At 43.9% G+C, this 23,584-nt stretch overlaps 1 protein-coding gene across 3 annotated transcripts in view; it reads right to left on the reverse strand.

The window, feature by feature from the left end:
- Window positions 1-3,391: 3,391 nt before the first annotated feature.
- Window positions 3,392-23,584, reverse strand: part of znf385c (zinc finger protein 385C) — a 104,872-nt gene continuing 84,679 nt past the window's right edge. For all 3 annotated transcript variants that reach the window (XM_084038130.1, XM_084038129.1, XM_084038131.1), the window contains 7 exons: window positions 18,283-18,393; window positions 14,572-14,785; window positions 9,425-9,793; window positions 9,133-9,320; window positions 7,809-7,907; window positions 7,163-7,252; window positions 3,392-6,444 (listed from right to left, as the gene is read on the reverse strand). In XM_084038130.1, the coding sequence (XP_083894256.1) occupies window positions 6,223-6,444; window positions 7,163-7,252; window positions 7,809-7,907; window positions 9,133-9,320; window positions 9,425-9,793; window positions 14,572-14,785; window positions 18,283-18,393 (1,293 nt within the window). In that variant the 3' untranslated portion in view covers window positions 3,392-6,222. The remainder of the gene's footprint in view (window positions 6,445-7,162; window positions 7,253-7,808; window positions 7,908-9,132; window positions 9,321-9,424; window positions 9,794-14,571; window positions 14,786-18,282; window positions 18,394-23,584) is intronic.

A 23,584-nucleotide genomic window follows, 5' to 3' on the forward strand; every position in this document is an offset into this window, starting at 1 on the left:
ACATGTTACTTGTAAATTGTCCATTTAGTTCCTCTGAATACCTTCAAAGAGAAATTATAGATTCTAATTGATTCATACATAAGATTTAAACTCAGGCAAAATCATCAACTGCCATGCAGGATACTGTCTACCTGATGCCAACAACATATGGAACATACATAAATGAAATATTCATGTCAAACATAATTCAGGCGAAAAAACGGTGCAATTTGTGCCGGTGACTGATTCCTTTTATTCTGCCTAACACCAATAACATCAATGCAGTCCTATAAAAACGGCCAGGTACACAATAATCTGTGCAATACACATTCTCTAGTAAATTGCTTGAAGATACACAGTTACTGGAACATAAATTAATATGGAATTAAATATCCTCCAATAAAAGTGAAATAATTGGTGCGTTGGCCTGCGAATAAACCAGTTTGGGAGTGAAAGGAGGGTCAGACAAGGTCAGAGAAGTAGATGCTGAGGAAACGATCGGCTAGTTCCACACGGCCGTGTTAACTGGAGAGGTTAATCCAAGATAATGAGAAAACCTCAAATGGAACATTTCTGAAATGATAGCACACTCACCTTAGTTTCCCCAGAGGGCGTTATCATGTGCAATCTCATTTCAATCACAATCTTTTTAATGGTAACAATGGAGCTACTCATGTGACTTCCCTCAGAAATGGTTCAGGTATTGTAGACCATGACAGTACACACAGGGCTGTTCATTTTATGCCCCAAAGTTATAACAGCGAGGAAGAGACTCCTGTATGTCGTCAATCAATTATCCTGTCAAAGTCTTTCTGTGTAACGTCTCCACGTCTGTATTGACCCACATAACAAACAAAAAATCACAACACAACACGTGAAATAGAAAATGTGAAGCACGCACCGTGAGCGTGCCGGAGCGAGCGATCGATTTGTCACTTGCCAGTGTGATTTATGAACCTTCTCCTTCCTTCAGACTACACTGACCACGAAAGAGAAATTCACACTTGCTTGTCACAGTCACAGGGCAACAAGGCGGCGCCCTTGTGTTGCCACCAGTAATACCCTTTTACTGTTGCATGACAGTGCGTCTCATGACTGCAGCTGAGCATCCAGCCCTCCCAGGGGACTCGTGAAACAGATTTCATCCTCCCTTGTTTTGTTTTTTTCCTGTGTGTGAAGAGAAAATAGACTTCATCTTCCTGGAAGCTGCTGCGTTGACCCTCTTTCCACAGTCCCCATCATGAGGCGTCAGATTAACAAAACAATTCCACACAGGAGTGAACACATACAGTCTAAATGGCAGTGCTCCTTATTCTCTGGGCTCTCAGGCTTTTTTTTTTTTCCAGATGAGCTGGAAATAACAACTGCCCTAAAGCCATCCGTTACGTAAAATGTTAGTTGTCACGCTGGCTACCCACGGACCTCTGAGACAGATCATTTATCCTGAAAACACAGGGTGATTTAATCTGGGATAATTCAAGCTAAAGGCATTCTGAAGCATCCAATAGTTTATTCATTCAGTGAGGATGCTGAAAGAGCAGGACACCGTTGACATTATCCACAGGGACATGTTGAGACATCGTCTCCCAGGAGTCAATTTAAGCTCAATAAATGATTAAAAGTGACCGTGGAAGCCCAAACACAAATTGATTTATTCCGCCCAACCATCTCCTTCTCATCTCTGTTTGGCATCTTTTGTTTTACCCTGAAGAGCAAACGTGCATCACTGCAGCAGTATTGATTGCTCTGTATGTTATACAGTACAGCACTGGCCTGGGGTTTTCTGCCTAATCAATACTGTGTAGTTGTAAAATATCTTCGCAATACACAGTAATTATTTTTCCTGATCATTTTGTCGTTAAAAAAAAGGATTATGTGAATGCATGGAAATAAAGAGTATTAAAATGTGAAAATCTTTAAATTGAGTAATTAATTCCATAGTTGTAATAAATATATACATGCAATAAAGAAGCCAGGAAATGACCTTTAGTGACTACTATGAAATCATTTAACAGATTTACATTATGCGGGTATGGATTAGCCACTCTATGTTTTAACAATCAAATTAAAACATTACCATCTATCCAATTGGAAACACAAAGCTTAACAGCTAACAGCAGAATAGTAAATACAAAACAATCTTTCTGACTGTTCGTCTGTTTGGATTTACAATTACAGCATCTAATGTGTAATTGATCTACGAGTTCATTGTTTATTATTTGAGGACACACACACACACACACACACACACACACACACACACACACACACACACACACACACACTGTTTATAAAGTGTGACTCTTGAGTCGAGGAGCGGTGGCCAACACAACGGCAGATAAGGGTGTCACTCCCTCCATAGAGAGGAGTCAGATAAAGTAGATCAATGCAGCGGATACACACCAGTGTCACAGCTTAGCAAGGTCATCATGTCCTTCTGCCACATCGCTGGCTTTAGCAGGTGCTGGGGTTCCAAGGAGCTGCTTTGATTGGCGTCCCAGGAGGTGCTGGACTTGGATGCTGTGCTTATCTACCGTTTCCACAAAGGAGGGGCTGGCGTGACGGCCTGAGGCGTAGAGGACAACGTCAATATATAATCCAAGGGCTCTCCTTCAAATAAACAAGAAAGTGACAGGAAACAATAAACCAAAAACCTGTAAAATGATTACAGTGAACTAAATACAGGATTATCCTGTGAGATGGATCCAAGTCACAGTTTATGGAGACTCTGCCTGGTTGGACTGTGTTGAAGTTGGCTTGAGTGATGAGCAAAGTCAGGCAACACTCTGTCATGTTGGCTGCTGTTCAACAATCCAAGTGAATTCATTGTTTAGCAGCGAATCTTTCTGCAGAGAACAATGCACTCTGGGACGGCCATCAGTGGAGAATCATCTGCAGATGAGGGAGATTAGCCTGTTTCTAAACCACGTCAGCCACTCAGGTGTATTATCCCATCGCTCCTCTGTGTGCCACAGAGGCAACAGAGCTCACACACTCGTTCCTATTTGCTTCCACCGTCGCATCCCGGCTAACCTGCTGTCACAAGTTGTTCCCTGAAATGACTGGAAAATGAGCCGCTGGTTGCCAAATGAACAGATGCTGTGAGGGTGTCGCACACTTTTAGAGAAGCCAGCACCTTCTGCACCTGCACATTTAGGAACACATATGCAAATCAGTTTATGACTCTCAGAGTTTTGACTAATTTAACGAGCGTTACAGTGTTTTTTTCTCTCTGTCTGCGATTCAACCTTACCAAACAATTCAAAGAAAGAAAGAAATCATCTGCCGGAGTTTCCTCCCAAGGTCTTTCTGCGCACACACACACACACGTTGTTACTGCTCAAATATCACACACACAAACACAAACACACACACACAAAATCAATACAAATGTTTTACAAGTTCTAAAAGCTTTATTTTCCAAAATCCATCCCTTGTCCTCGCTATGGTTCAGCACAGTTTTCTCTTTTGTGTGTGTGTGCGTGTGTGTCTGGTGTGTGAATCCATCCATGTGTACAGTGTTTCCTGCTCTCTAGAGCTATGGAGGGATACCCTGAATGGATGGTCATGTTAGCATTTGCTCAACCTGTCACCCCTGAGAAGGCCTGGCTAATGTCACTTTATGATATCGTCTAAAAAAAAGGCCTTGAATTACATCAATAATTCAGTCACCGTCAACGAGGAGAAAAAGAAAGAAAGAAAAGAAGCTCACTCAAAAAAACCCTTTGTTTTAAATATTTTCTGTTGTACTTTTAAAAAAACATGTTGGTAAAATCATGTAAATAAACAAAGAAAGAACAAAATAAAGCATTTTTCTTTCCCTGTATGCTGCACAGAGCCTACAATAACATACTCTACTCTCTTCTATGGTAGCAGTTCATTATGATACAGATAACAATAGCAACTCTGATAAAATCTCTATAGTTACTCTATGATTTCTACATATAATTTGCCTTTTCTAGATTATTTATTTTAAGAAAGTTCTAGTTCTTTAGGTCAGAGTTCCCACTGAGCCGTAGAAACAAACAGACAGTGAAGTTTAAAGGCTGGCTGGTTCACTGAGTAGTGCGACTGGGGAGAATCACATCGTATGGCCTCGCTTACCCAGAAAGACTTAGGGGTCCTTAAACAGAACTGGACATACTGTAGGATCAAAGGTTTGTAGAAGCACTAGTACTGGGTGGCAATTACAGGGTTTTAACGACAGATGGCACTGTTGCATCACAGACAACTATACATATTGCACAATGAGAAATGCATAGGATTTTACTCCATTACTGTAATTGAAGAGTACACCATTTGGTATGTTGAAAGAAGGATGATGATGCGAGTCCTTATGACCTTGCCAACAGTCCATTTTGGCAGGGGGGGGGGGGGACAGCAAAAAAATGACAAGTGATGTTGACATTTATCCTAAACACTTGTCTCTGACGTCACGTTGTTTTGCTCGGAGACAGTCATACAAAAGTTCTCCCGCTCCACTAAAAAGTGAAAACAGCAAAGTCATATGGCGCTGAAGCAGCCTCTCGGCGGCGCGAGGGCCTTCACAAACGGAGCGGCTCAGCCCAGAGTCACAACATGTGGAGACGGACCGCGAGCATCGAGCATCAAGGGCAGCACCGACAGGACAACCCCTCATTTCAAATGACCCTTGGCTGTGTTGGAGTACATCATACATTGTTACAGGTGTGTACAGTATAGAATAGGTAAAGCCATCGACACACCGAAAACACAGAAACATACTGAATGTATTGCTTTAAATGCGAGACTTGTCTTAGTTATGGATAAACCATAATGTGATCATTCTCACCTGATTGTTTTTTTTTTTCTTCTTCTTTCAAATTAAGTTAACATGGGATTGTAAAACCACACACTTAGGGCAAAACAAAGGTGGATATCAACACAATTTCCATTGCTTTTGTAAGTAAAATCAGTTTTAAGGTGCTTTTAATGTGGTTGCCATGGCAATGTGCTTTATTCCCTCCCACACTGTGCACAGACACTACAGCAGGATGTCAATCAAGAACTGGCTGAGCAGCCTCCCCACCCATTGTCATCAAACTTTTCACTGAGCTCTGAAATCCCATCAAGTATTCAAGTTATCCATTGTGATCATTATGTGTGTGATTGAGTGTGTGTGTGTGTGTTGGAAGGGGCTTTTTTTCCCTGCTCCTCATCATCATCGTCATCATGTCATGCTGAGATCACACCACAGAAAATCAAGGGCAACAGTGAGGTGACAGCGGGGTGAAGGAGGAAGAGAAAGAGAAAGAGCAGTCGCAAGGGGAAGAGAAAATATGTAAGACATCCGTAGTTTGAAGAGTGTTTTTGTGCCGCTAGATTGGCAGAAACATAATGTTCAAGCTGCGTTGCATGAATGCACTGAAAGAAATATCATACCGAAGACAGATTTGCAAATTGAAACCAAGTCAAGTTGACAAGTTGACCTTTTCTGGACCTTAATGAGTGCTTAATCCTGGGGATACAGGAAAAGAAAAAAAATCTGGAGGGCTATGACTGTGGTTATGACTCAGAAAGTAAAATGACGAGATAAGGGCTTGATCGAACGGCTGGAGGCGTAAAATGGCACTAACAATGGTTTTAATATATGGATTCATAGCTTCACAGGACTATTTTATAATTGCCGTCTCCACAACGAAACGTGACAGCATTCGATGGTACTTTAAACTCGTCGTCGATAAACACTGATCGATGAGACCGGCCTGTCCAGCCATACAGGAGGATGCTTCCGGTTCCGCTGCTTTAATGACCTCTGATCTTCCCACCTTTCATGAAACCCCCCAAACCAATAAGTTAAAAACATTTTTAAAAGAGCATCAAGTAAAGGGACCTTATTTGTGGCAACCACACTAAACATACATCTAGACTTCTATATTTCTTCTCTAATAAATTACACGATAATATCCATAATCCAAACCATGTTGACCCATGAAATGGCTATAAAAGCGGCCTCTGTGCGTCAGTCACTGTCTGGAGGCCTGTCCTGCTCCTTAGGTCATGATAAGAGGAGCAGAAAGAAGGCATGATGGGGGATCTTGGCCTTTAGGATAGGAACAGCTCTCAGGCCTAATGGCCTACTGGACTTGTGCACTCTCTCCATTGTAAGTCAGGCGGGCTGCATAGTTTGTGTGTGGCCTTTGTCATGTGGGTCACACTAAAAGGAGGGCTTGGGGTTTGGTAAAGGGACATGGGTGGAGGTCAGACAGGAAGTGGGTCAAGTTTTTAGTAGGGGGAGAAGATGATGGGTGTGTGTGTGGCCCTCAGCGGCCCCGGGGCAGGCCGGAACAGTGCTGGGCCCAGGAAGGGGGTCTGGATGAAGGTGCCTATTGGATGGCGCAGAGCCAGTGGGTTAGTTGCCAGTGTGCACAGATTCGGCTGGGCGAGGGGGCTGGGCAGGAAGCCAGTCAAGCTCTTGGTCAGCTGCTTCTGCAAGGCCAGTTTGGTCTGGAGAAGACAGGAGGGGGGGACGATGAGAGGTGAGAGAAGAACGCACTAAGGGCAAAACATGTTTCCCAAAAAACTGGCTCACACATACAGAAATGCATTCAGATCTTCTTATGTCACATGCTGGCTCATTAAAATATATCCATGTCCAATCTGAGAATTATTTAAATGTATTTTGTGAAAAATAATGTTTGGTAAATACTACAAAAGCCTCAGCAGCTGTTAGACCAGCAAGTTGAAAATGCATTATCATTGACTTTGTGAAAAAAAACCCATGATGTCATAGTTACTGAAATAAAAATGAACCATGAATCCGAAAGCAAACTGATTTAAGCTGCAGATAATAGTCTATTTAACAGCGTTTAATCTTTAGCTTTGCCCTCTCGTTATCGGTGCACATAACAGAATTTTAAGCTCTGTGATTGGAGGCTTTTTACTGAAAGAACCTTGATACCTGCTCCCCTGAAACATTCTATATCCACAACCTTTGACTTTTTATTTCAGAACCAGTTATTTCACGGGAGATTTGTGTGAGCTTCAAAGCCGTAGAGGTGCTCCAACTGCCAATCACGCAACACTGTCTATAGGGAAAATGAATGAGATAACCAGGGTGACCTGAAATATATATAAAAAAAATAGCTTCTCCCACTTAGACACTCTTTTGTCAGAACTATCCCTTTAGTGTTAACATGATCCTCCCATCCAACCCCAGACTGACCTGCGAGGAGAGGGAGGTGAGATTGTACTGGCTGAACGCTTTCTTCATGGCGGACACAGCCACGCCTGCATAGCCACTCCATCTCACGTTCTGTAGGGTGGAGGAGGAGGAGGAGGAGGAGGAGGAGGAGGAGGAATATGGGGAGAAGGAGAGATGGGGTGTGCATGTGACAGGAGCAGAGAAGTGATTAATCTGGAGTGCTGATTCAGGCTGCTGTTGTCAGAGCTGGTCAGTCGCGTAGAGCAGGACTCTTTTAGACTTGTCTCAGGGGTGAGGGGGAACCACTGTACAACAGTGTGCTTAACCTCTATGACAGTAAATGCACACAGGCATGCTGCCTCCCCGAGACACAGAAGACCCTGGGCTCAATGTGACAAGCGGCCATGTGCGTTTCTTAACTGTACGTCTGGGGGAGCCGGGGGGCAAATCAGTTAACTGTAGCTGGAGATAAATTGAAGCTGGCGTCTAAAAAAATGCATTCATTTACAAGCCAGACTGAATCGATTCCAATTGTATGTGGACGGCATGTTCAAGCATATCTGCAGTAAGAGAAAGGCAATTATGTTTTGTTTGTCTTGCTGGAGTGTGTGTGTGCATATTTGCGTGACAGTGTTTTGTTTGTCTGTGTCTTTATGCTGAGACTTACCGCTAAGCTGGTGCTTGGCTGGGTCTTGCTGTGGGGGGTAAATTTGGGTTTGGGTGGTTTTCCGGCCAGCCTATCCTTGTGCCTTCTGCTGTTCATGTGCTGCCGAGAGACCAGCAGAAATACCATCAGCGAGCTAACAAGCATCTGTTGCACCACAGTGGGACAACTTCAAATGCTGATTAATAATGGATACATCACACATCGAGTATGACTCAAGTCCACAGAAATGACAGCACGTTAACTTTCTACGGCTGCCACACAATCTCCTCCTCTGGCTGCAGCACTAACGGGCTTATGTCCTCCTGGGACAGAGGCTGTTTACATAAGACTGGTGGAATGCATTTAAAAGGCTAAAACACCCTGGATGCTCACACATGCCACTGTATCTTGTATTTCCCACATTCCTCTCCAGAGTCGGCAACGTTTCCAAGACAGTCCTTTCACTCAGATGTAGCAGTTAATGAACATCAAAAGGGGAGAGATTGCCTCACCATCCTGGTTTAATTCCAACATAACGAGAAAAAATTAAACACAGGCCGCATTAGGAGCTTGCAATAATGAGTGCTAAAAAACCTCACTGCTCACTGAAGTGCTTTGCAGTTAGTTATAGCATCAGATGTTATCTGCCTAATGTGGAAAAAGAGCCGCTGCTTGAATGTACTCGGCACCCGCAAACCTGCTTTCAACGGCTTCATTCATGTGGCTTTAAATTAGAGCGCTGCTTTGATGTAAGCCGCCATTGAGGTGGTGTTAAAATGGTCTCTTGGATTATGTAAGGTCTTTAAAATTCCATCATACATATTTATAATTTGAACACGCAGCACTTGCGATCGCTTTTTTTTGTAATTGTAACATTAGAGTTCAGTCTGTGTTCAGTTCCATGTGTAATATATGTGCAGGCAGCGACCACATCTGTGGAGGTGAGGTAATCATATGTGAGATTTCCTCCACAGCGGGCTAGAGTGCTTTCCCCTAAAGAGTCAACAGTGCTTCAATGCACTTTTGAACAAAATCATGTCAGGTTAGCGACGCTCTCAGTTAGCATGCCTCGACAAATATGCACGACTTCTCCAAGCCCCCGCATCCCTCCCTATCTTTCATTTCCCACAGTGATAGCTCTTGTCGTTTTCTCCTCCTACTCTGAGCCAAAAAACTTTCTGTCGTGCTAAAAGTTCAAAAAAGGTAATTGTGTGTTGCCTCTGCTTATTAAACATATTTCTGTTTATTATTAGAATATACATCCTATAATGAGAAGAATGATTCCACAGAAACAGAAACAGATATGCTATATATATTATATATTCATGTTTCTTTTGACACTTACTTGGCTTAGCTGTGTCTCAGAGTTCACAAAGATCTCACACACTTCACACTGGAAGTTCTTGCTGGGCACCCCGACACTGCCTTTGCTGGCCAGCCTCTTGCTCTTGCAGCCGGCTCGGGCTGCCACCACCTTCCCCCGGCGCCGAGGCAGGACGCTGTGACCTTCCAGCATCAGCTTGTGCTTTGTACCTGGTGGAGAGAGCAGGCAGGTTTGTAGGGGTTCACGTTGAATAATCTTACAGGCATTTATTTGATGGTTAAATGTTTGAAGGCCTTTACTAAAAGCCGTTTACCGCTGTTATGTGCTTCCAGTTGGGAGGTGGAGTTGACTGTGACTTTACAGACAGGACAATGGAGGTGAGCCTTGCTCTTCTTGGGGTCCTTGTCCTCGTCTGCACGCTCCTCCTCCTTTACGCTGGACGTGTCCGCTTGGCTGCCTGACTCGGTGATGGGGCCGGCTGCCTCGATAGCCTCTGGCACTTCGGGGGCGCTGGTGTCTGAGGCGGTCTCCGAGAGCTGTGAGGAAGGCGAAATCTGAGGCGGGGAAAGGGTGACCATCTCCACAGAGGAAACCTCAGACACTGGTGTCAGCATCACTGAGCTGCTGGGACTCTCCTCGAGCTTTTCCTCCACGTTGGCTGGTTCTTGGTCAGACTGAAGACCTGCATAAAGAGGGTGAAAGAAAGGATCACTTTAGCAAACTGTGGTTCATTTCAACCTGCAATATCTTATTCGTTCGGCTCACAGAAACAATCTGCGAATGCAACATTAACATATTATCAAATATAAAGTTGATATCTGGAACCTGCTAGCAGAGAGCTGCTCACAGTACGCAAGTTTTACAACAACAACAACATGATCATTAATTTGGAGTCGTGTTTTTGGCCACCGGCTGAATCCAAGTTCAATATTCTCTTTTTGCTCTGGTTTTGGTCTCCACCACATCCTGAGATAAGTATCTGGCTCTTAAACTGTTAAATGCTCCACTATGTTCTCCAGTTATTGCATATGTCTGCTGTTTGATGCAGGGCCGGTCGTGTGCAGTGTTGTTTAAAGCCGTGAACTACGACAGACACGAAACAAAGAGAGCATGGAGGGTGAAGCAAAATAGTACAGACGGCGAGCTGAAAATCTCTCTAAAGCGGGGGTCACAAAAATGATTCAAAAGCTACTTTACTACATACCTTTTGGTTGAGTAATTACTGGTAATGCAATTACTTTTTTCAACATGTAATGAGCAGTTGATTATATTTTTCCAAGTAACTTGCCCAACACTGATTATGAGCTTTTTACATCGCAATTAATACACAGCATGATATCTGGAAAATAAACAGTGAGCCTGAAAAAATCCCCTTGCATGCTTAATCAGCAAGAGTCGTTAAGAGTGACTGAACTTTTTGTGTGCAAATATAAAGTCGGCTGAATTAATCTCCAAATAACCGTCCATATTGGAGCCATTAAGAGTGCTTTTCAAGTGCTGGCTTTGTGGCAGTTTCTGATAAAGTATGAGCCTTTGTATTAAACCGTGTGGAGCGGACTACATTAGTGTTGGTTTGGGCAAGTAAATGCCATCAGGCTCCTTCATCCTTCCTTTCTCCAGCACTATTCAAATATCAAGTGGACCCGGAGTCTCAGTCAGTATAAACAAACCCATCGACTGCCGGGCCCAGGCTCGATAAGTCACTGGAGTTCCATTACACATCTCCCCTTTACCCCGCTGCCCCCCCGCCCCTCCCCTGAGGGAGTCAAACACTTCACCCCAGAGCACTGTGCGCTGTGCTCACTGAATATCTCCATTTCATTCAGTGAGCTTTCTCCCCGCACACGCTCACAACCCTCCTCCATGCAACTTTGCTCCATTGATTTTCCCTTTTACGTCTCAAGTAAATTCATCATTGGAGATAAGGTTCTTCCCCTCTCCATTCCTGTTAAAGAAAAAGAGCAAGATTAGACGGTCCCCTCGCTGTAATGAGAGTGACCCCTGAGGGAATTGAGCTCTTCTATTGGGGGGGGGGGGGGGGGGGAGTTAGATCCTGAGCTTATGTGAAAGACTGGGCCACCTGAGAAGCCTGCGGAGGGGAGTGATATTGATCAATTGATTTAGCAGGGACCTTACTGAGGAAGACGGCTGGCGGGAATCAGAGCCCTCAAAAAAAATCCAAAGACTTACTGTTGATCCCGAAGGACAAAAGAACCATTTCAGCTCTCCCAGCAGAGTTTAACATATCTACATAAAAAAAGCCTAAACTATAACAGCTAAAACAACAGCAGTGAATCTTCTAGTCTTTAGTGCTGACAGGATCGCTCCATATACAAGCATTCAATAGGGATGAAGATAATAATTCCAGCCATGTATCAAGCAACAGTGCCAAACAGGTTGCTTGACCCCTATGATAACTAATTTCTGTAAAGTAAACAAAATAAATAGTGACTTTCTATATCTATCTATTTTGACTGAATTTAGGGCATTTATTCGTGTTTTCTTATTTTCCTGGCAGAAGTAGGCGATCTGGTCTCCTGGGTGTGAGGATTTTCTCTTCTTATATTATTGTGAATATAACGGTATTAAAAATAAAATATTGATGAGAAGTTAATAATACCCATATGATAATATCCTGTAAATAATCCAGTACCTCTTTTATAGATACAGTTATGGTTACAGACTCTCTCCACCAAGACAAAATGCACAATAAACAAAGCTAAGGGTGAATCTGACTGATAGCGTAGCCTAAATATTGTCGTAATATGGTGATTGTGAATTATGGCTCAATAACTACTTCGCAGTAAAATAATGGATATTTGGATGAATGTTGTGCAGGCAATCCTCAGTTTCCTTTAACATGAAAAGAACTGAATCCACATTTTAAATCCAATCAAACCTGACAGGCTTTTATAGTGTAAACACATCTGAATAGATTTCAAATCAGCAGATTGATCCGCTGAGAACTCTAACCACAGCCAAACAGCAAATGAATAGGAATATTGGACTCATTATGCTCACGTAAACATACAGACAGCGATCACTCTGTTTAGCAGGCGAGTGCTGATCCAAGGCAGCCTCAGAACATAAACTACTTCCCGGGGGGGAAAAGAATCCTCGCTTTAAATCATCATTACTGTGGTGACAGACAGAGTCCCCGCAAAGACGGTTTTCAACAGCGGAGTCAATCAAAGCGGAGGGTGATTGATGTTTGTCACGATTGATGCAGGCCCTCTGTCTCTGGGCACCAGCCTGCTGCTCTCTCACTTGCTCGCTGGCTGTGTGCTTACTCCCTATTTGTTGGTCCGGGACATGGTTCATAAGCATCCATTAGTCCCTTTGTACGACTGAAAATCATCACTGCCTTCACCTCCCGTTTGAATCCTGGATGACAGGATATATTATAATTAAGAGATGCTGAAAAGTTTTACTGCAAAATGATGGAATTTAGGATTTGTGTAGAGCATCGTTTCAAAGTGGTGAAACACAGGCCATCCCCATGGGTGTCGAGTTTGTGTTGGTATGAGCAGTTCAAGGTCCTGCGTTTGTGGCTGGCTCTGTCTTTTTATTCTGTCATTTCTCTGTGACAAGGCCTTAATCATGATTACCGAGGCCATTCCACTGTAGCACTCGGTCAAATCCACATCATTCATTTCTTCTTGATAAAAAAGTGCCATGTGAATTCCATCCAGCAACCCACAGTCAAAAGGTGATACACGAATGGTTGAGGCCTACGTCTGAACTGTGCATAGATATTCTAATAGAGCTGAAAAGGCTGACCTTGTGGGTCGAGAGTCTGTTTATTGTGAGCCAGACAGACTGCTCAGAGACAGTTGTGTTATTGGTTTCTGATGGCATTACCCTCAGACAGCTCCCCCACCAGCCTTCAGTTTCATGGCAGACATAACTCATTTCATAGAGTGTTAATTTGGAGCGCTATTCCATTACAGGTTGGCATTGTGGTGAATGCCACCACTGGCTCGCACTGCTGCATTTCAATTTCACATTAGGCCAATCACACAATTGGGCTTATTAAAGAGTGTTCGTCCTCCCAAAATTGCCTTGGAGCGGTAAAATTATTCACAGCATAAAAACTAGCTATGACTTATCTACTTCCTCTCTCTTCTGCCATCCCCCCCCCCCATTCTCTCTCTCTCTCTCCTTTCATTTTCCACTCATCTCGTTCTCGTCTCCACTGCTGCTTCCCTCTTTCAGAGCTCTCTTTGCAATGGCAGAATATTAAAATGAGATTTGATGAAAGTGTTATCAGGCTCCCCAGTCTTTTGTCCACTTTCTCCTTTCTGAAGGAGACTCTTAGTGCTCCGGGCGAGGAAGAGCACGTGCACATGAGCGTGTCCACGTGGGGGGAAGGTGTCCTCCCAGCACCTTCCTATCTCTTCTATGATATTCCATCTCGCATCCAAGAGCATTTTGAAATTCTGCTCAGATAGTGATCTTCTCTGGGGGCAGGGTAAGTAAGGAGGAGGGGGGTGAAAGTAGGAAAGTAGAAGAGAGGGAGGGGAAAGCTGCTCTCCACTCCCATCACCTTGGATGGATAAAGGAAAAGTGTGGACCCAGACGAACGCAACATGAGAAGGTAATGGGCTCGCTCTGCAGTCAAAATGACATCGGAGCAATTTGTGTTCTCCGAGCTACAGCTGCAGACATGCCAAGTGGAAAAGTCAACATTCCTATTCTGCTGAAAGAAAAACCAACGCACTCCTCTTTCTTTATCAAAAGTTAAAGTGCCTATATTTACACCAGCAATGTGAACCGTTTGTAAGAGATGAGTGCTTTAGATTTCTTTCAACTCTTTTTTTTCCCATTTTGACAGCCCTTCAAGTGAAAGCTCTCGCCACCATTTTTGCTCCCTCTCAACTCAGCCAGCACTGTGTGTTGTTGTCTTCATGCTGCACAAACACACCAATTCTGGTTCTACAACTACCCTCTCTATCTAACCGAGATAGATAGGAGCGAGCAGGGGGAGTCAGGCAGTGGAAATTGAGACGCAAAGGGGTTAAAAATGACCCCGGTGAGGCTTCGATCGATCTCTGCCAGCCCCTTTATTTACACAACTTCTCTGGCTCCCAGACATCCCCCAATCCCACAGCTTTGGAGTCCAGCATCCATCACTAGGCTCAGGGACATAGGGCCAGGTCAGAGAGGTTTTAGATGGGTATAGGGAGGGTTGAAATTGCTGAGGTGTGAATACACAGAAACACAGATGGGATCGGAGGGCGAGAGGGTGAAGGATAAGGTGTACTGAAGATGTAATCTCAAAGAGTAACACAAAGGAGCAGAGGGAAAGAGATAAGAGTGACCGAGACATGGAGTAGGATGGAAGCTGTCAGTGATGTGAGGAGCATGCTTGGAGGAGGGGGTTAAAAGATGAACCAGGAGCAGAAAGGAGAACTAAAGCCAGACAGAGTGATCTTCAGGAGATGCTTTGTGTTTACGTACTTGCTCCCTCCACTAAGCTTGTCTCCATGAGCGCGGGAAGAGCTGCCTCGGACGTGGATGTCTTGATCCTGTCCCGATCTCGTTCCCGGTTTCTGTCTCGCTCCCTCCCTGCCGATGCTGCCTCCCCAGCTCGCCGCTGCCTGTTCTTCTGGGCCTCCATGGCTTTGAGCTTCCGGGCGTGCTTGTGACCCTTATAGTGGGCCTCTGCTTGGTTCTGCAGGAAAACGAGAGAAACTCAGGTTAGGAGGTAAAAGAAAGGAGTGTGAGCCCACGTGCAATAAATGTTAAAATGCACGCCTGAGTATTGGCTCTCTTGCAGGCATACACAGGCTGCAAGGAGGCAAGTCTGTTTCCACCTGATAACAGCGCTGGCACATTGGGAGGCCAGAGGTATAATTGCATGTGTAATAAGCAACAAGAGTGAGGATCCCATCTCCACAACTACCCTATTAATGTGCACCGTGAGAGTCAGCCTCTGCAAATCTTAGACACGTGGCAACGCATCTGAGCACGCACGCCCACAAATACAAATCAGACGCAAAACACATTCTGACCGACCGCGATGCAGCAGTAAACACGTCCAGGCACATTTCCCTCCGGGTGGATGGAGATTTACCTTCCCCTTCTCATCATTCTCACGGTCCTGTTCAATCCGAGAACAAAGCCCCCTGTTGTCAGAGCAAGCGCGGATACATAGGAACAGCAGCGAAATCAATACAGAGATCACTCATTAAAAGCTATAACAACCTCCTGGGATCAGCTCTCATCAGCTCCCGGCCTGGCCAGGACGCTACAACCACAACCCCGCCTGCTAAGTGAGGAGTTTTGCTGGAGAACTTAAATGTCCCCAAAAAGGATACTGAGTATTAAGGCTATTTTTATACCCTCAATATTTAAGAGATAAATGGATTAAGGAGGAAGGATTAGGAAAACGTTTTTCTTCTGAAGGGGGTATTTTTTACACAGAGAGCAAGGTAAGTCATTTCCTCCAGTACTGCAGCGCTTCCTTCCAAACTCTCATCCAGCTTTAATTCCATGAAAAAACAAATCATGCAAATCCTCGGGGACAAAACGAGTCGAGTAAAGGGACTTTATTTTGAAGGAGTCCTAAGTGAGAAATAAATACATGCAGAAATGACTAAAAGGCCTTTTCAGTCGGAGCAAAATGTGGATTTCTCTGATTACGTAAATACAACCTATAATAAGCAAATATAAATCTTCCTATTTATTCAATGTTATGTTAAAATTAAAATATAATCTGTAAATATATGAATCTCTCAGCAATTATAATTTGAATGTAAACATACATCATTACAAAGTAATTCTATACCTGACACTTTAAGCTACACTACACATTATTATTGACCGATTTAATAAGCAACAATATTTTATAGATATGTAATAAGGGGTCCCTCCACCGGGTCACTACAGGCCAAGGGGTCCTTGGTCTGAAAGCGCTGAAGACCTCTGCAGTAAGCAATAAATAAGATTAGTGCCTGCGCTGTGCACAGATCCAAGGCTACACATAAATGCACCACCATGCTGCCAGCCTCATCTGTTAGCTCTATGTTAACACCAGCAGCCTGGGGATGGAGTTAAACAGTGAACACTTCACATTAATGAGTCGAATGGTGTGATGTAGAGGATGTCTATAAATAACGTGGCTGTCAAAGCATCTGTAAGAGCAACTCGATACTCCAGCGCATCGTGTGACCGATCTGCCGTGAAAAAGCTTCAGAGATTAGCGCGATGTGACGAATTCAGCCAGCGCCTTCTACGCCACCAGTCTCTCCGTCCAATCGAGTCTCAGCGGAGACAGAGGGACAAGGTGTGAAATGAGCTTTGGTTTTCACATCAGCATCCCGGCCAGCAGGATAAAGTACTCTTCTAAGGGATTCTTCATTGTCCGGTGATTAAGCAATCCTACTGCTAAGAAGAGAGACAAGACTACAGCTTGGTGCAAATCACGTGACTCAACCTCTGGCCTTCTTTAAAAGTTATCATTCGACTGATGATTTAAAAAAACCCGAAAGGAACTAGAAACATCAGATACACATGGACATACAAAATGCTGTCATAGCAACACTCCTCAGACCATTTCATTTCTTTTTTTGGATTGGACAGGGCATTTTATCTTCGTCATAGAAAGGCCCAAGGGCAACCAGAGAGCGCTCTGGCCACTCACTCAGAAAGTGTTCCTCTAGAGTGACATTAAAGGAATGGTTCGCCATTTGGGGAAATATGCTTATTTGCTTTCTGGCAGAGAGGAAGATAAAGAAAAATGTATGTCTCCCCTGTCTGTACAGTAATTAGTGAAAAGACTGTATATAAAGTAAGAAGTGGAAGTAGTCCCCACGATGCCACCCATCAGTTTGGCGGCTACTGACTCCAGTTTATTGAACATATAGACACAAGGGTGGTATTGATTTTACTCTTGACTAGAAAGTGGATAAGCGTATTTCACAGATCCTGTAACGACAAACACCAGTGATGTCACTGACGCACCCTGGAGTACACCTTTACATCACTGCAGCTCCAAAGTTCAACCGCTGGAGGTCAGCAAAACAAGATTTTCCAACTGGTGTTAAGTAGCTCTTTAAAGTCAATTTTTGCTCTACTGAGCAGCAGAGAAGGCTTACTTTCCTCCCTTTGAGAATTATGCACAAGGATAACTCTAATATGTGAGAAAACTCTGAGGAGGGTACATGGTAGCGTTAGGAGAGTATTCATGCTCTCAGAGAGACAGATAAAGCTACAGTCAGACCTGACACTCCTCTTTAAATCGGTGTGCAGTGGCAGGGAATGGGATTTTCCTCTAGTGCGCGAGGAGCCCGTCTGATTCTCCTCTACCCCCTCAGCTCCTTGTCCCCGGTGCCTCAGCACTTCTTTGAAGATGGAGTCCAAAGAAAGTGTATCTGTGTGCGTATTTCACTGAGCCCAGACAAGATGTCTTAAGGCTTTATGGACTATTATCTATTTGTTTATGTGAATATGCATGAAATGTCAAGGGATGTTTGCCTGTGTGTGTGTGTGTGTGTGTGTGTGTGTGTGTGTGTGTGTGTGTTAGGGCCGGCGAGGATAGGAGAAATGGAACGAGGAGCCGAGGATGCTGCTTCCTGCTGGGGCTGCTGATTGTTTCTGCGCTTTGCTGATAAACGACAGCTCTCCCCGCTGTCTAATCCCTCATACCAGAACAACACACACACACACACACACACACACACACACACACACACACACACACACACACACACACACACACACACACACACACACACACACACACACACACACACACACACACAGGTTTCACAGACGAAAACAGATACTCAACAAACTTATATATGACAATATGTATTATATATATGCTGGAAACCCCCGCCCTGAAATCCACAATGTTTTGTTTTGCATACAGACATGACGATACATTTGCCTTTTCACACATGCAGAGTGAGAAACACAGAGTGGGGATGATGAGGGCTTCAGTAAATGAGGGGCGGTCATGTTTTCAAAAAGCAATATTCATGAAGATAACAGAAGCACAAAGGAGGGCAAATGATGTTCTCTGAGGCTAGACTCACTTTATGCTACATATGGCTTTTATGTTGTAAATCACACAGTCTGGCATGTTGTCTCTTTCTCTCTCTCTTATCGCTCCACAAACTCTATCTCATAAACACCGGGGTGTAAAGCCACTAAAACATTTCTTACCGTTGAGTTAAAGCGCAGGTGGCAAATGTTGCAGGAGATAATCTGTTTCTTCTTGAGGGGCTGGGGGACACCGAACGTGTGGTTGATCACTGCCTTCTGGACCGGGTCCATCTGAGGAACACAAAGAAGAGACCGCTGTGAACCACATTAGTTCTAGGAGATTTGATTTGTCGGAAATGTCTGTGGGCAGCGGTGAGATGGGATTGTTCCCCAGCAAGACGAGATTCAATCTTCAGTGTGTTCTTTTATTATGTATCCTTTAATGCAGGAGTGGGCCTTTTTATTTTGGGCCATACACAGAAAATATAAGAATTAAGGGGCAAAACAATATTGCATAGTTTTCAACCAGTTAGGGGCCGTCATTTCGTTAATTTATTATCTATTTTGGCCTTTTATTGCGGGAGGACAGCAAGAGAGTGAAAGGTGTGACGGAGAGGGATGACATGCTTTAAAAGAGGGCAGCAGGGCGGATTCGAACCCGGGACCGCTGCAGGGAGCCTCGGTACATGGTAACTCTACCACTGAGATATCATGCACTTACCACATTCCTTTAATGCATCAGATCTAGTAGTGCTCTTATGATGGGGCAGTCATATTATACGACTATTAACTGAAGCATTCACACAGTTGGAGTTTTTGGGACTGGAGCAGATGTTCATCACAAGAAGTTCTTGATATGAAATATTAATAACTGACCATTCGTCACTCAATATTTGTGATGTCACATATTGAGTTGATAAATTGTCCAGGGGGGGGGGGGGGGGTCATATTATTTCTGCCATGTCGATTGCAGGGTCATGTCAAAATAAATCATATCGCCGAGGGGGTTATGCATAAATTGATCAGAGGTCCGAAAATCCCTCTGGTGGGGACCTTTAAAGTAAAATCTATACAGTGCATGGCTTTAGTACCCACTTCAAATATAATATTATGTGTCAATCTGTAACTTAGTGAAGTTAAAGCCCAACACACCCACTACAAATATTATGATGTGAATGTAAGATTTCAATAAGTAACAATATGTAACAAAAATAAACAATAATAATAATAAAAGAAGATACTGTTTTCTGTGCCATACATTTAAGTCAGACATAATTTCACTGAATGTTGTTGACATCTATTTAAACTAGGATGTGCAAAGTACATACAGTGCAATTTTTTGAAATATGCTCCATTCATATTCTAGTTTATTCTTAAAAATGTACAACAAGCTATTTGAAGACACACAGTGAGCCACAGTCCTTTTAGCACCCCAGCTCTAATGCATCAGTAGACAGAGTAACATCATCCAAACATCATCAAAATATCTCCAGCAGCTACAGCAGAATGTAATGGGGCAATAATTTCACTTATTAACGTTAAATGGTGTCGGATGCACTTATTAAACAGTAAGTGCATCGTAAATTATTTAACATTTGGCAACAGTGTTGAGAAATACATTGACGATACACAGCCAATTCCTTGTTAGAGGGGAAAGTTGGCAAAATCTAATGCAGCGGATACAACAGCCCAGTAATAAACGCTACCTCCCAAAGGCTAACGTGGGGAGATTTAAATAGGGGATAATTCAACTGTATGATCATTTAGGAGGCTGCAGTTTGTAGTGTTGCCAAAGTCTTAAAACCCCCTTAATGCAACCGAAGGGCATGAATGTTAATAACGGCGATAAAAGATGAAATAAATAAATAATAAATCAGGCACACACAGGGATCGTCTACCTGTGATAGCTGAGCAGGTTACGGCATAAATCTGGAACAAATGAAAACTTCACCCAGTGAATCCACACAAAGCAGCATGACAATGAGATGTGAGGAGAACAGCTGGGTTTCTGCCCACAGGGTCCCTGTGTGTGGAACTGGGCTTGGTGCAGGACTTTTCTGACATCTGGTTTCGCCCCCACATGCATGTAACTTCACCAGTGGCTGTATTTATTTTACTTTTGTATGAAAGGGAAAAGGCAAGAGTCCCTCTCACACATTTCTTATGATGCACTAGTGAGGATACATGTAGAAGAGATGAGCAGCTCCGAGAGGAGTGGAGAGGCCTTTCTATATGTCTAGTGTTGCTAGTGAACTGTCACAATGATTGAATGTAATGTGAGTGCAATTGTACAGTACAAATGTAAATATAGTCAGGCTGATTGTAAAGCTTTTCAACAATAGATGGCTGCTCTCCCACTACTATTTCCATTTCCATTTCCAACACAGACATATTTTTTTTTCAAAAGGTTTAACAATGAAAACGAATTACTTTTGTAGTCATATTTACCTTTTATTGTTTTTTTAATACAATAATTGTTTTTCCTGCTTCCTCTTTCTTTTATCCACAAAAACATGGCTTCTAAAATAGTTATGGCTCATATAAAATGAAAACACGACGCAGGAATGTCTGTAAGTTAAAGGAATATTCAGGGATCCTGTGGAGATGTGGCTTTCATTTCAATGATACTGTACATCTGCGGTGGCTAAACTATGGCCCAGGGGCCAACAGGGGCCAACAGGGGCCAACAGGGGCCAACAGGGGCCAGCTGCCTGTTTTTAAAGGGCTCTCCGTGATTTTTTAATAATAATCGAAAATACGACTTGAGCATATTTCAAATAAGTTGCACCATATGTACACTGCACATCTTCATTGAAAAGCTGAACGTTGACTACATTTACTGAAATGATCTCCGTCTTAAGCACCTGGCAGAGAAACCACACTTGTGTCTGCTCTGTTTGTACATCTTAATACAAGCCTTACGGATTTACATCGTACATTTCCTTTTGCAACATTGTGCTGTATAAGAGTTTAAAATCATTAAAAATGAATTTATCAATCTGACCCACAACTATAAATCAAAACCTATGCCAGAGGTACCTATGGGGGTCTGGGTGCATTCTTTGCCTAGACTATGAATTAATAGCCTTCATGTATCACTCCATGCAGGCTCAGTAGGTTAACTAAGCTGGTTGGAACACGACTGCATTGCCCTGTGGTTGGAAGCCTCGCTACAGCTCGTATTTAAATGCAGTAAGAGTTTATTGTAATCTCAGTTATGTGACGGTCTAATACATTATGAGTCAGTGCAGCCCAGGGGGAAGTGTTTGGGGAGGGTTTTGGGCAGACTAATTCAGTTTTAACTGTCTGTGAATAGACTGCAGACAGTCCCATAACGGCATACTATAAACAGCAGAGGGAAAGCCGATGTTTCATTAGAGGGTCTGCGTGCCTCGATGACAGCTGATTTCATTGTGGCACCCTTCGGTATGGTATCACGTATAACAATCATCTTGGATCGCTCCCCAGGCTGGCACAGCTCCATTCCCCTGCTCGCATGGCAGAGATAGACCGCTCACTGGAACCACACCGGCGGCACTGCAGACAGCCTCCGTTGCCCAGCGATGGAGGAGCGCTGGTGTGCTGATGGTAGCAAGGATGGCGCACAGCCTTGCTTTCCTTTTCCGACACACAAGCCTGAACAACATCAGATCCCTTTGTAGCACACAAAGAGCCTTGCCATGTCCAAGGCAGCTGCCTCCTCTGCAAGCGTGGAGTCTGCGTGTGAGAGGGAGTATAAACACACCTGACACTGAAACCCCCACGCTGGAGGTATCCGTCCCTCAGGGCTATCTTTGCCTTTGTTGCTTTATTTTGGCCTCTTGCATGACTCAAAGCTACCTCTGGGAGGAGCTGACTTTTCCCTTCACCAGCCAAAGTCTGACCATTGAAACCTAGCTCTCCCACTTCAGCTGCCCTCTGTCCACCTTAGCAGGCCAGGCTGCACACAGCTATTTGTTTTAGGAACTGAAGAATGTGCCCATTGTCCATCCGCAGCCATCCTGAACCGACCGCTATAAATGAGTCTTTTGTCCAAGCCCCTCTGTCCTCCCCCGCCATCCCGGTGCAGACAGAACTTAGGGCGGCTGGGACCGTGATGGAGTTTCATGGTAGGTAGAGAGAGAGAGAGAGAGAGAGAGACAGAGGGGGGAGGGGGATGTAAGAAGGGACACCAGGGGATCCGGAGGATATTTGGTTTGGGAGACAGGTGCATTCATCTTCCCCCCTGCACACGTGGGGGACAACATGTGCCTTATCAGAGCTGAGAGAACCTGGGGCTCCCAGTTGAATGGACTTCATGATTAATGCCACAGCTGCACTGTCAGACCGTGTGTTATGGAGGCTAATCATCTCCTCCCGGGACTGAAGCGACACTGATTTGATGCTATTTCCACAGTTATCATAATTTCTGCATTCTGGTTGTGGTTCCATGTCCTACTGCGAGTTGTTCTCTATTTAACATTGGCTGAAAGACTGAATATCATTGCAACTCTGAGTATAATTTAACTGAATTCATTAATAAGCTACTGCCTTTTTTTATTCTATTATGAAAAAAAGGTGATTACTTTTATTTTCAAATATTAAATATATTTCCTTTGAGTTGCCACAAATGATTTTTATCAGACAACATGAAGGCTTAAACAGAGCTGCGAGGCACAGACAATAAGCAATTTTCCCATTGAAACATAAGCATTAGACAGACAGAACACTGACCAGAGACCTGCCCTACTGCCTCCACCACTAATATAAATACATGAGGGTGTTACAGGAATTAATGTATTCCGCGCTGCCTTTGCTGCTCGCCGTGCTCAATCCTCCACAGGGCAGAGGACGGCAGAACAAATGAATAAACTGCAATTTTCACATAGCAGGTTGGAGACCCGACATACACACACATCATACAGCACACGTTTATCCACCCCCTCACACGTCCTCCAGCGTACCAGCCAGCCAGATGCCTGTGTGGCTCTACCTCCCTCTCTGTACCTCTTTTTACTTGGTTTGAAAAGGTGTAAAGTGTATGCTGGAGCGAAAGCTCCGGCTTATGTTTCATTTAAAGACCACAGAACTGGAGACAGTTTCACGGTGTGCGATGAGGGGAGCACGCACACACGCCCTCATGCACAATCACACGCGGCTTACAGCTCGGATCAAAGAAATCAGAAGTGCCCACACACACATGCACACATAACGACAATGGGTATAGTACTGGTAAGTAAAGGATCAAAGATGCAGGCATTTAATTCCAAGCAGAGAGGAGAGAGGAAAGTTAAGCACTGAACAGTGTGCTGACGTTTGAAACTAAGTAATAAGGGTCTCATCTGTAGAGATGCTGATACTGAGGTGACAACTGGAATGCACAGACGTGAAACACTGCTTGAATAAAGATTAACAACCCGAACCGAAAGGTAAGGCTCAGAGACAGCGGGAGAGTTTATAGGACGAGTACTGGAGGGTATGGTCTGGCAGAAGAGCATTAAGG

Source organism: Eutrigla gurnardus (assembly GCF_963514095.1).
Source record: "Eutrigla gurnardus genome assembly, chromosome: 20".
NCBI classification, from domain to species: domain Eukaryota; kingdom Metazoa; phylum Chordata; class Actinopteri; order Perciformes; family Triglidae; genus Eutrigla; species Eutrigla gurnardus.